Source organism: Acanthopagrus latus, chromosome 21 (assembly GCF_904848185.1).
Source record: "Acanthopagrus latus isolate v.2019 chromosome 21, fAcaLat1.1, whole genome shotgun sequence".
NCBI classification, from domain to species: domain Eukaryota; kingdom Metazoa; phylum Chordata; class Actinopteri; order Spariformes; family Sparidae; genus Acanthopagrus; species Acanthopagrus latus.
The window spans coordinates 25,241,300-25,255,669 of NC_051059.1; the positions used below are offsets into that span (position 1 = coordinate 25,241,300).

The window sequence follows — 14,370 nt, forward strand, 5'->3', positions numbered from 1 at the left end:
CATCCGATCCATCATATTCGTGTGCCTCCGAGTTTCTCTGAGCGACTGCCACATCAGTGTTGGCATATTTTCTGACAGTTGCGCACTGCAAATACAATGACAATCAACTCTTGAAAACTTGCGACGAGAAGGAGTCATGGTGGAGAGGAAGGAAGGAGGGAACGGTCCAAAGCACGGCTTCATTTCACGACGAACGATGACGACACATGCGTCTACAACAACAGCAGATCTTGAATCTACAACTATGTGTGATAAATGATTAGATTCTTGACGTAACAGTCTCTCAACAGTGTCCTTCTTCTTTCTTTCATTATTCTGCAACATACTCTCAGGGAGGTAAATCAACATAAGTCCAAATGTCAGACGGAAACAAAGTCAATAGAAGAAGACAATTATTGCCCAGTAATCAAGACAAGCAGATTCAAATGTGGCCTGTGGGCACTTACAACCTGCCTGAATAGACCCATCATATATTCAAAAACACATCAGACAAATTATCTCTATAAGTCCAAAACACTGAATCCTTTTAAACGACTCGTATCTGTGTTTAAGTTGCAGTGCACTTCCCATGCGGGACTGTCAGGTGCATAAACTCCTTCAGCCTCACAGTAATTTATGTTGTGTTTTACTGTTCGACTGTTTCGTCTTTATTGGTTTTATTGCACGCAATCTTTCCCCATTACCTTTGCTGCTGCTGCAACAACTTAATTTCCCCGCGGGGATCAATAAGCTCTCATGTTGTCTTCGTTTCAAATACACGCAGGCATCAGTGATAAGATGAGAACGCACAGCTCCGCCTGCAGAATCAGCCCCACGCTCCGACCTGCAGGCCGCTTCAGCGTCTCCTCGCGGAGTCGAGTGGGAAACAAATCGTCTCCTCTGCACTCTTGAGAAAGTAACTTTTTCTGTTTTTGCATTTTTAACCTGTCAGCCGTGATGTAGTATGCTAATATTCTTATTTCACAGTGTATGATAAAACTATAATAAACACCGTACGGGCTGATGATGGATGTTTTGTTGCAGGTTGTGAGTCGCCGACTTGTTTTTGCCATCCCTCTCTCTGGCAGCCGGTGATGGAGGGACTTTCTCTGCCTCTCTCCCCCCTCTCGGTCTTACAACAGAGCTTCGATTGGCCATAATTGGCTCCTGTTTGCAGCGAGGTATTGATCACCTCAATAGACCCTCCATTCCACCCGTCCTCCTCCAGACTCACAACTTCTCTCCCTCCCTCTCTCTCTCTCTCATTCTCCTCACTTCCTTGCTCCGTTTCTCTGCGAGACCTCGCTGCTGCCACTTTGATAAGCATGGTGAATGGCGTGCCGTCATCGGTGCAGACTAACTCTTGAATCAATAGGCGAGTGCAGACGCTCAGCAGTCTATTTCCCGCAGAGATGGTGGAGAATAGCAATGCTACCCGACGAAAACCAAGAGGGAGAGAGGCCGAGATTGAAAGGGAGAGGCGGCAGGGATGGAGCGGCACACCGAACATCAGAAATGCTTTTCAGATCTTTTTCTCGAGATCCTGATTTCTTTTTCTGTTTTGTTTACTTTGTGAGTCACTGATTTGAGGTACAATTACAAAGGATGTACTGACAGAGAGTGACAGACGTGAGCGCAGAAGGAAAGAAAGGAAAGGTGCACGGAATTGAGTTCGACTTCAGGATGATCTGAAACACGACGTGAGAGCCAGACCTCGATACAGCGGCAGCAGATTCATACACATGGTCGGTGCAGTCCACATACGTTTGGCCCTTTAGTGTCAGATGATTCTGCTTAATTTAACTCTCATGTCATGTTTTGATTTAAAAGTGAAAAGAAAAGTGAACTGATGTACTCACATCAGCGACTCCGGCCTCCAGGATGCTGACCTTGGCTTCCTTCTCCAGAGCTGCTTTCTGCTTAACTACAGTAAGAAAAAAAAAAAAAAAAAAAACAATCATCGGTGAGCTGAAAAACATCGACATGTTTTCAAAGGACTTACAGTAAATAATACAGAATATTCTCCCTGCCTGTTTGTGTAGAAACATCCCAAACATTAAAAACACCCTGTGAGGTTTTGAGACTAATCAGCGAGGCTGACAATAATCCTCACAAACCAAAACAGACCAACAAATAAAAAGTAGTTGATAAAAACAGAAAATCTACATTACAGCACTCTCCAGTACTCCACACAGGTTAAAATCTGATTACTCTCTCGTGTCCTCAGAAATGTGCAGTATGCATCCATTAATCAATAGCACGAATTCCATCAAAAAAACTGCTTTTCAGCTCTTGCACTTGTTTGATTCACAGAGAATCGATGCTTCCTTCTTCCTCCTGAGCTTTAAACACACACACACACACACACACACACACAACATATATACGGCAGAACTAAAACGCCACTTGATCGAACGCCTCAGAAACGCCGTTTGGTTCAACCAGAGAAACTCACAGATGACTGGAGACGTCCTGAGTCTGAATTGTTCTGCCATCACTGTATCGAGACACATATCACATTCATTATAGCGTTTTGATTCGAGAGCCGCAGGGCACAAACAGAAAATAAGAAAATTGATCCGACAGCGCTTTACTGTCTTCACTGTACACAACCAGCTTAATACTCTAAAGGCCCTGAGAGGCAGCAAGGCAAAACAGTTTAAAGTTATGAGAGTCTGATGTTCCAACACCCGGCGTGTCTACATCCTACTGACAAACGATCAGCACAACACTCAGTGGGCTTCATCACTCAGGGCAGGTCGGTATGAGAGTCTGACACGGCGGCTGGCAAATGATGGGCAGGTTAACTCCCCCAGATCAGCACAGCGTTCAATTATCAATGGAAATGTCTTCACATCTGCCATGAAATCTGGCACAAACATTTATTGTTCTCAGCGAGAATCATTATAATTTTGACTGTGCAAGCAGCTTATTACTGTCCATACTTATGCTAATTAAATTAGTATAGCTACCTTGAGTAGCCATGGTAAATACTGCAGCAGCAAAGGAGGAAGTGAAGGCTGATTTGTAGTTGTGGTCCAGGCTGTTGTGTGCAGTAACACACTGGTGTTTCTGCGTTGCTGGCAGTGACACTTCCCCCAGTAAACACACCGACCTCTTCAGTTAACTTAAACACAAAGTTAAGATACGTCACGTACAAAATGTAAGTGATATAAGTAATGAAACTAACCATGGAGTTGTTGGTCCATCACATCTTTTCATCTGCTTCAGCTTTGTGTTTAGTTCTTATTGCAAATTGTTTGCATGTTGACAGACGAGGTGAACGTTAAAAAACTTTACCTGCTTAATCAAGCTACCAACATGTTAGCACTGTCACTGCCATTAACAATCAGTAAGAAGAATAAAAGAATAATAAGATTGAAGAGTTTACTGCCTCACCAGCAGCTCAGCGTAAGAACGCTGCTTGTGTGGCTGTAAACTCATAAGTCTTGTTGATTTATGACTTTATGTGTAGGAAGGATTTTCGCTCTAGTAGCTGTAATAACGGCACCGTAATGATGTTTGAGTTTCTCTTTCTTATTTGTCCCCGTTCGTTACAGTATTAGCCTGCTCTCCATCCACTGAACTGCCACTGTTCCTCAAGCAGTGGAGGTTATCATGTGAGCTAAGTTATTAATCACATTTCACATCTCCAGTCATGACGCTGTGAGCTGGTTAAACTCACCAGGTAAAGTTAGTGAGCGCTCATACCGGCACTTGAGTGAGACATTTATGAGGCTCTGGAGAAAGTTCAACGAATAATATCTTCTCTCTCACGCTGTCCTTCACTTCTGCTCCCTCTCTCCACTCACATATTTCTAAATTCACCGCTCTCCAACTATCCTTTAACCCGAGGTCAGTGCCGAGCTCACAATGAATTTCAGATAGAAGCAAACAGGTGGTGAAGGTGGTGATGCCACTGGGGTTATCATGTGAGCACTTCCCAGACATGAAAGCTCGCTGAATTAGGCCAACAACACCTCCGCGGGGCTCCGCGATAAATTCTGCCGTTCCAGAAGCAAATGAGCTATTACTGTAGCATATCTTCACTTTATGAAATATGAATTTTAAACCTGACCTGCCGCCAGGCAAATATTACAGCAAATTTCCACACAAATAGAATTAAACGCTGCACAGGGCTCTCTTTTATCATCCCCCTTAAACAGAAACAAATGGAAGGCTACGATTGAAATACACGGCGGAGCTCATATTAAAGCAAGAACAAAATGTTCTGGAAAAAAACAGAGAGGATACATAATTACATTCACTTTACTTTGCATCTGAATACACCTGTGTGGAGAATGAGAGCGAGTCTCCCTTTGTTGACACACCAGGCAGATGAAGGATATGCAAATTACGAGCCTTGACTCGTCCAAATTCACCCACAGCTTTTATAATCAGTCTTTCAATCTGTCAGAACATAATTCACGCGTGTTGCCAAGCGTTGCGTAACCGACAGACTTACCTGACCTTAAACACCCGTGTGTAAATGAGTAGCTCTTAACTATGTATTATTCACCTATAGGCAACGAAAAAACTCTGACCCCTCTAACAAGTAACCAGACTTGTGGTGCACACAGCAACTGTCTGAGACAAGACTTGTAAGTTTTAAACCCTCTGAATATTTCAATCAGGAGGGACTTTATTCTGAGTGAACGATAATGAGAGAATCTAACAGTCGCAGTCGTCTGAGGAGCTAAAGTACAGGAAACACCCAGGCTGAGTGTTGACACTGCTGGTGGTGGTGATGGATGAAGAAAATAGCCGATAATCGGATGAGATGGGAACTTGATTCTGGCGAGCCGACCCGGGCGCTGGATATGAAGTACTGGAGGCGAACTGGGTGGAGGAGGAGGGCAGCACGACTCGCAGTGAGACGGCAGCTGACGGCAGCAGAGAGGAGAACAAACCGGCTGACACATGATCACTGTGCGGTAACTTAAAGTGTGTTCCATGACGGTAGGTGAAAAATAGACCAATCTTTACTGTGCTAAAGCCTCTGTTACTGTTTCTTTTAGAGACTTGGCTGACTGGTCGGCGTCCAGGCCCCAGACGGAGACGTATGAACACCATGTGTGCGACAGCCAAGAGGGCCGACGTGTCTTAATAACGCTGTCAGCAGGTAGCGACTGCAGCCTCAGCTCCCTTCAGAAGCTGAAGTGGCTGAATTGGTTTGTCAGCGTCGCTTCTTCTTCTTCTTCTGTTCACCGAGGAGCATCTGAAGAGGATTCTGGGTCAGCGGAACGTGTTTCTGATGGAGACGTCGGTGGTCAACGGTGCAGCTGCTGATTTGCTTTTGGAGGCTGTATGAATGAAGTATCAACTCACAGTTACAGAACCTTGTCTTGGTTATTTCATATTAAACTGCTAAATTACTCTTCTTGCTTACTTGTGTGTCAGTCAGTTTTGGATAAGGTTGTTAAAATTGTCCAAAACGAAGACATGAGGGTCGAACTCATCTGTCGACTGCATGTCAACAAACCAGGGCAACAAGATTAACTATACTTTAATATATTTATATATTTATTAAATAAAAGCATGTCTTTTAGAAGGTCTACATGCTGATGCATCACAAAATAGATAAATGAAATGACTTCCTGTACCGTAAAACATCAGTTAAAGAGCTTAACTCGCTCTTTGTCTCTCTGTGGTTGGTGCTACAGTAAGAACTGTCACTCAGAACCAGGAAGTGATTCGTTCGACATGCTCTCTGACTCTACTGGAAATTAGAAGGCAGCATGAAAAGCTGCTTGTCCTACAGTATGAGAGATGTACCGTTGTTTAAATAAGAAGATCAGATCCGCACTCGACTGTTCGCGTGAAATGTGACAGAAATAGTTTGACCAAGAATTATGAAAATGAGCTTGAAGGAGAAGTTCAACCCTGCGGCTCCTTTCTCACCTCTAGCAAATCATGTCATGAAGTGAGTGGGACTCTTGGATCTCACAGTAACTGGTCAGACACCGACCGTCCTAATCTGATGCTGGAAAAGGTGTTGAAGGGGTTTTTTCCCGAGCTAGTTTCTGCCGTCAGTCAGCCGCTCAGACTTTCAGATTCTCTTGCAAGGTGACAAATAATGTCTTGGAGTGTACCAGAAAAAAAAACAAACCAAAACACAAGACTGGATTAAACTTCATCCAGCATTTTATCTGATCCACCAGGTAAAACAACTGCAACCACCTTTTCTTAGACAGTTTTTGGATGATGTCATGCTGCTGGATAAGTGTAGACGTGTCTGTTTTTTTCTTTCCCCGAGATACGACATCTCAATCTGATAAGTTTCATTTTGGGAGCGATGGGGAAGAAAAAGGGTTGAGGAGAGGTTTGTTCTGCAGCCTCTGGAGCCACAAGCTCCGGCCTGTAGCAGTAAACAATACATTATTGCAGCTTTAGCTTACTTTCATTTTGCAGATTGAATCTGTTTTATTTGTTCCTGTCCGTCTTTTTGTTAGTTCTACTTCTTTTTCCCAACTGCAGATACTGTCACTTACTTTTAAGGAAAGTTGTAGTCGTGCCAATGCATTGATTTTCCCCCCACTTGAAAAAAAAAAGAAAAAGAAAAACGTTTTAAAGGATTAATTAAGTTCAAATGAAACGGGCAGAGATGGTAAACAGACGGCAACTTTGGGACTAAACTCAGTGGAACAAGGAAAGAGTCTGTTGCCTAAAGTGCCGCTGGTAATTGGTGAGGCAAAACCTATTTGACTTGCATCTGCAGGGAAGCCTAATTGACAGGCTCACACACACACACACACACACACACACACACACACACACACACACACACACACACACACACACACACACACACACACACACACATTTAGTTCCTGATACAGAATCAGAGTAAAACGCCCGATACACAGAAACACAAACAAACATGAAAGCTCTCGACATGATTTTCGTTGGGCTGGAATCAGAAAAGCTCGGCAGCCACGCGGGCGTCCGTCTGCTTCCCCCGAGTGAATTGCCACGCGGCCAGCGAGCGTGACTACATCACAGACGCCGAGCTGCCTCTAATTAAGCGAACGCGTCTTTGGACCTCCCAACACCGCGGCACTGCGGCCTCTCCCAAAATGTAGCCAAGAGCTGTCTGGACCGTCCACCGCTACTCCTCTCCTGCAGACTACAAATGAGTCCAAGTCGGATGAGAGCACTGCTCGTGAACAGGCGAGCCGAGGTGCCTCATTTGTACCCCAGCGAGCTTTCTCTCCAAAACCCAAATTGGATCCATTTTTAAGAAGCTGTGATGGGCTGGGTGTCGTGATCAGAGCGACTGGCGACTTCTCTTTTAGCCTGGCTCGCGGCGCGGTGTGAAAATAAGCCGTAATGTGACAAAATGGGAATAAAGCAGCGATGGACTACAGACTGAGATCGAGTTGAAGGAAAATGATCTATGCTAGGATTATTCCATTTTCCAGAATATTCCATCTTCCGCTGTAGCTCTCACATGCATTTGGACTGCGGGGGTGAAAAAAAAATTGGGCCTGAAGGAAGTAACGGGAACCAAATCTCATTTCTACAAAAGGGGCCCCTTTATTTTCCCTCCAAAACACACGGAGGCGCTTCATTTGTCACCCGGGCCGCCCCTGTCCTGAATTTTGCTTTATGTTAACTCAATGTATCTGAGGCGCCTAGAGGGAAACACAGCGAGTGCCGGGGATTCAGAAATGCTTCATTTTTCACCGTTGACAAAAGGGAAAGGCCCGGGCCGGCTCCACGAGTCCTGGACCAACAGAATAGATGCTTTCGCAGCACCGAGGGGTCGTTATTTCAACCACTAACCAACCCCCCCCCACCCAACCCCACCTCCATACCTCTCACTCACCCTCCTGGGTACATTTCAGGAGCCGTATAATGAGAAGAAAACAACAGCCATCCTTCAAAAACCAAAGGCAGGCAGAGCGGCGCGGCAGCGTCACCGCAGTGACACAGTACAGGGATGTAATCACGTTAGTTGATCGTAAGAGCGACGATCCCTGAGCAAATTAAAATATATCGCTCGCCGTGCCCCAGCAAGTTCTGGTCCGACGCTCCCGACCATCCGTGAACGTCTCGCAGATAATAAAAAAGCGAGCAGGAAGAAATGTTTGCATTTCTTAAAGTCAGGACAATTTATGGGACGTGAGGTTCAGATTGTGGTTCCAAATGGAAAAACCTGAAGAGTTTTGTTGTGTTTTATTTGAAACACTGAACACAATATTCAACAGTAAAGCCTGATCGATATAAATCGGTCGGCCGACTTCTCATTTGAGGGGTCGTTGCAAAAAAACACCTGTGTACATTGCTGCCTCCCTCATGTGTCGCTTCTGTTTAACAAGCTACTAGGCTAAAATATCCTTAAACACAAAAGTCTTGTGATCACGCCATCGCCATTAATTTCTCTTAAGACAGCTGAAACGTGAAAAGTCATTAATGTCACAAGAATTTCTTAACTCACGAGGAAGAAAAACAATATTTGATTTCTTTCAATATGACGGAACATAGAAAAATGGTCCTCGGCCCAGAAAATCTTTTTGTTCGTTTGTTTGTCTAATTAAAAATGCTGCTTACAGAGCGAACACAAACCAAAACACCTGTAAAATGTGCAGCCTCGACTTGAAAATCTGACTGTAGATCTGTTTTCTTTTTTTATGTCTCAGTTTGTTTTTGTTTGGTAACTTTATACAGGAGAGTACTGAACTGGTTTGTTTTCACTGGAAAAGTAAAAAAGAAGACTTGATTCTGAACTGAACAAACAAAATATTAATTCACAAGAAAATTAAAGTATTTTATCTTCAGACCGCTAGAACATAATGGAGGCTATTTTACAGGAAGAGACAGGATTAAACAACAATTAAACAAAAGTACCAGACAAAAGTACAACAGGTTTACTGTGGCCAAAATAATGAGAACACCTCTTGTAGCAGAGCATACAGGTGTCACACCTGTGATTCGTGTTGGGTGCAAAGAGTTTTTTCAGTTTGAAAGAGGTGATCAACACTTCTCAAATCTGAGTTTTACAGCAACACGATTAAAAAGAACTGTAGAAATGTAATTAGTAACAAACTTATAGAGTATATAATATCAACGGACAGCCTAACAGCAGTTTCAACAGCAGAAAAAGTATAAAAATATGAAACGATGTGACAAAACCTGCATCAACACTGTGAAACAGGCACATGAACGACACAGTGAGTCCACAAAGGGTTAACGAGTCATCACACATCGAAGTTTTCATTCATGAAGCGTTTGACGCACACGGAGCAGATTTTTCCTTCCGTTTCCAACATTTCTGTAAACGAACTCTTCGTCTCATAACCGACACCACGGAGTCGTGAGTATTTCTGTCAAGACAGATTTGGTTTTCGTTTTTTCAGCGGCGTCTTAATTAGATATGCTTTCGCTCTCACTTGCATTAATCTGATTTCCGATATCAACTTTTCAGCCTTCAATCTGTTCCTTGTTGATCCCCACACACACACACACACACACACACACACACACACCCGGGGTGTTATTGCCTGCAGTAATCTAGGATGCAGTCTTCGTTTGTGTGTGTGTGTGTGTGTGTGTGTGTGTGTGTGTGTGTGTGTGTGTCGGTGGCTTTGTGAAGACAATGCCATGTGTAATTAAATTCAAAAGCAGGGGGCCGAAATGGCATCCAGGGCCACCTGGGGGACGACAGACCATTAAAGGAGGAGAGAAAGAGGCAGAGAGAGAGAGACAGAGATGTGAGGACTGAGAGAAAAGAGGAGGAGAGAGGGTGATAGACAGATGGGGGAGACAAATTGAGAGGTGGGAGAAAGTGTGAAGGAGACAGATAAAGAAGGGGTGAGGGAGGAGGAGGAGGAGGAGGAGGAGGAGGAGGAGAGAAACTAAAAGGGGGGACGGAGGAGACTCGGATAGAAAGACAGGAAAGAAATGAAAAACTGGGTGAAAAGAAAGAAGAAAGGAAAGGAAAAGATGGAAAGGATTGGAAACACAAAACTAAATTCTAACAAGAAGTAAACAACTGCAGCATGGATCCACTATCAACATGCTAAATGACGAAGCTAACGGAAGTTAGCTTGGTTCATTTTTCAGTCTGGAAGAAACTAAGAAACACTTACAGCACTCCTGAGATACGAGGACTCACTTTCTGCTTTACTAGCTCAATAAAAGTTTTTTAGTTAGTTTACCCCAAAAAGTAATTTTGGTCCCCAGCAAAGACATAAAACATAAACCTGTCACAACATTAAAACACCACCCTTAAATTTACTTACAAAGACGTGAGTCACATCACTGCGTACAGCAGAGACAGACACAAGGTGCATTTAATGTCAGTTCTTAAACAAGGGTTGACTGAAAACTGAGATAAAGATTGAGTCCATGAGCTGATGGCGTGTTGTTTAATCTGCTCTAACGCGTATGTATTATTTTTAAACTTATTTGGTTGCATTTTTGTTATCCGTTCATCTCCAGTTGCAGTTTGGTTCGATTTAGTCCCTGTTCAGCTTTTTTCACCGTTTAGTCTCTAACTCTGTCTGCTGTTTGTTGCCGGGCAGGTAACTGAGCAGTGGGTTTATTTGAGCTTTTCAAGGTGGCTTTTTTAAAAAAAAAAAAGCTGCTGCTGTTAATCACATTGTTGGTGACGGTGCTGAGACAAAACCTTCGGCGAATGTGAGCAAAAAGACGCTCGGTGGCATTGCAGAGTTAGGTGTTGATTCTTTAGGTAGGTTTTTAACTGGAACAAGTACCTTTAAACTCATTGTTACTGTCAGAAAAGACCTGATTTAGTTGACTGATACTAGTTGACTGTCAGTATCAGAGTGTAACTGTCTGCTCCAGTGATCGACTTTCTTTGTGAGACTTTTTGCCTTTAAACATGACGGTGAGACTGTGGAAATATCACAGACATCTTCTGCACATTCATCCATAAAATGATGTTAGTGAATTGTCCTCCTACGGCATCATGACAACCTCTTTGTATAAACATCACAGTCCTCAAGTCCAAAACCTCCCGCATGTCACGTTTAGTTGAACTTGTTCAGCTACAATTACACAACAGCCGTAATGTGTTTGTTTACCGCGTTGTGTTGAAACACCGTTCGCCGCTTTAACCGATGACATTTAAGCTCTCCGCTTCTGCTCCGTTTGATTCGTTCACATTTTAAAAGGCAGGTATTAAAACACCTCTATTAGTTTACATAAACAATTCATTAAGCTGATATGACACCGGGGACCCCGGCAGGAAAACACGTCCCGACCACCCACAACAATTAATGACCCTGCATCAGCCGACGCCTCGCTGCACGGAGACAGGAAGCCTTTACTCCAACAACAAGCGTTCATTAGCACGTCGCCGCTCACGCTGAGAGATACACAACCACATAAAACAACAGATTTTTTAATCTTTGTGTTTTACGAGGAGATTTTTTTTTTTTTTTGTATCCCGTCTTCTGGCATTCACACAGCCTCTCTCCCACTGGAGCAGCTTTGGAAGTGTGTAAAAGAGGTTTTTCTTTCTGAGAGGGAATTGTCATAAAAAAAAACACTAATATTCCCCAAGTGGAGGTGACCTTTGAGAAACTGAGTCTTGAGTCATAAAACCCAATACTCCAACAAATGGAACTGACCTCCAGTATGTGGAGGGAGGAAAAAAGAAAGAAAAAATGAAATAAAACTCTGTTCCCGCTCCAAAAAAATCTGACGACAAACTGGATTTGTGCAAATTTTGCCTCCAGATCGCGGCTGATTCCTGCAGCACCACCTCCACTCGTCCTCTCCTCTCCACCTTTCCCTCCTTTCCTTCCTTCCTAATCACTTTTCTCTCCTCTCAATCCATCTCCCCTGTTCTCGTCTCCTCTCCATCATCCACCTTGTCTTCAACATTACACGACTTTTACTTCAGACAACATTCCCAGGACAACTGTTCGGTTCAGGTTTGTTCCAGTGAGTGTCGTCCACACTTGGGTCCCATTAACAAACCCTGAGATTTTGACTGCTGTTCATATCCCGCCTCCGACCAACTGTCAACACCATGATCGCAATCTGTCCTTAAAACAGAACTCCATTGTTCGACTATTTTAACTGTTACTTACTCTTTACTGTATTGCAGTCATTAGAAATAAAGTAATATGGTGATAATGAAGTGAGAAAAGGAGTTCACCGACAAATGAGGGGCAGCGTGGACAGACGGCCAAAACAAACTTTACCCCAGGAGAGTGCTGTGAAACATAAACTCAGCTGTGATTTAGTTTAACTTACATGACGTTAACCAACTAGTGCATTTATCTGGACCCAAATCATGATCTTTTCCTAAACCTAACGAAGCAGTTTTGCTGCCTAAACCTAAACAAACTGCAACCAAGTGAGGAGAGAGGTCCCGTACAGTGACCGTCGCTGCTAACCCGACTGACACTGACTCATGTGACATCACTTTTAGGGAATTTATAAGAATTTGCACAGCTCCGTCTGGAGCCAGAAAAGACTTTATACAACTTTTATTGAAGACGTTTAAACAGACCTGATGTGACCTGAACCTTAGATGAGTTCAGTGGCGTATTAGGGAGAAAACATCAGCTAATGAACAACTTTTAAAGGCACAAGTTTGGTGGACACATTGGTCTGAGTCTGAGCATATCGACTACCAAACTGCTGGCACTGGATGCCGGATCAGGTTTGTTCATGAGTTCATGATTTAAATCAAAGTTTTGCCAAATGTTAGTGAAGGTAAAGTTCTTCAGGCACAAACTGACTTATAAAAGTAAGTTTTTTCTGTATTGATGCCAAAATTAAAGCACTGTATTGGCATAAAGAAACTGAGACGATACCTTCTTCCTCTCCTCCCCTTCACTCTCTTCTCCCCTCTTCCCCTCCATTTCTTATCCTCTTCCCTCCATCCCTCCTCCTCCACCTACTCCCCGCTGTCCCTCCGAAGCAGAGTGGTTGCGGGGGGTGTTTATAGGGCTGATAAGTGGCAGATGACGATCGCTTGGCGGGGCCGGAGATAAGGCTGCCAACGCCGGGGACGCCATCTATCAAACCTCCCACAAGCCGAGCCAAGCATCGCCCGGGCGAGGAGCGAGGGAGGCAGGACGCAGAGAAAAAAAAAAAGGTAACGACTCTCCATCTCCACCCAGACATAAGGGGAACTCAGTGACAGACCGGCTGACACGCGCTGGATAGTTTCTGTAAATAATGCTCAGTGTTTGTTTTAGCGCCAGACAGGCGAGTATTTACCGCATCGGGGCGAATCAGGTCGGATAAGACAACGACTGCAGAGGAGAATAAACAGAATTATATGTTGTAATTTGACTGAGAAAACACAAAATTATGTGCATTAATACCTGACGTGTGTCTGCACCTGGGGTGTGTTTTGCTCCACTGTATGTAATTATTTTCATTATCGATCAATCTGCTGATTATTTTCACTGATGCATTAAAAGTGCAGCAACCATTATCTCTGGAAATGTTAGAATCACGGTGAACACAATCAAAAAAATCTGTCTTGTAGCACCGTGAGTGCACACTGAACCTCCGGCTGGAGTCAAATTCTTACAGATTCAAGTTTTTCTCTGTATCAGCTACTTGGCGGTTTCAGCCTGTAAACAAGGCGCAGCTCCAGATGACAACCAGCTCCAACTCAAATCAATGTTCGTGTCGCCATTTGAAATCAATCACATTTAGTTTGTGTCGTCTAACGCGACCATGCTGCGACCGTGAAGGAATGTTAACGGTTTACAACAGAGTTCCTTGGAGTTTTTTTGTGATTTGACATGTATCCCTTTTTGGAGAGCACATCTAACAAACTTTTTTTGAGTCCAGCAGGCACCCTTACCTCTGTTTTTTTCCAATCATATTAGGAATTGCAAAAAGCCTTTTCCACAAATCCAAAAATCAGTTTGCAGAAAGAACCCTACGAGCTGGAAATGGAAGCAGCATCTGGCTATTTTTTTTATTTTTTATTTTTTATTGAAAAAGGGTCCACCAGCATCAAACTAAACAGAATCAAGGTGACAATAAAAAACTGTCAAAAGTTCTCTAATGCACCCTGGAGGTTCTTCAGCTTTTTTTTTTTTTTTTCCAAATTATGTCTGAATCCGCCTCCTACAGTGGCTGCGCTCCCACCGAAACACACAAAAAGGTTTCCGGGAACATGCTAACCACGCAGATAGACGGTTGCAAAAATGGATAATGTTCTGGTGTGAAGGCTTTCTGCGTGTTTCATACTCTTACAAGTGACCTTTGGAATCCATCAACGTGAATTCAAACTGACTGCGGCCGCTGTTCTTCTCTGAAGGACGAGACTACAAACTTTTAACAGCCACCCTTTTCGGTCCGCAGGGGGACGAGTAATCCCTCCGCTTCGGACTAAAGTAGCAGGTTTGAGAAGTAATCAGACTACTGATGACCGTATCGCATGTTCCT

General features: G+C 43.6%; 1 protein-coding gene across 3 annotated transcripts in view; it reads right to left on the reverse strand.

Moving 5' to 3' along the window:
* LOC119011520 (receptor-type tyrosine-protein phosphatase N2-like) overlaps positions 1–14,370 on the reverse strand; it is a 188,626-nt gene that overhangs the window by 91,544 nt on the left and 82,712 nt on the right. For all 3 annotated transcript variants that reach the window (XM_037084709.1, XM_037084711.1, XM_037084710.1), the window contains exon 12: positions 1,839–1,903. In XM_037084709.1, the coding sequence (XP_036940604.1) occupies positions 1,839–1,903 (65 nt within the window). The remainder of the gene's footprint in view (positions 1–1,838; positions 1,904–14,370) is intronic.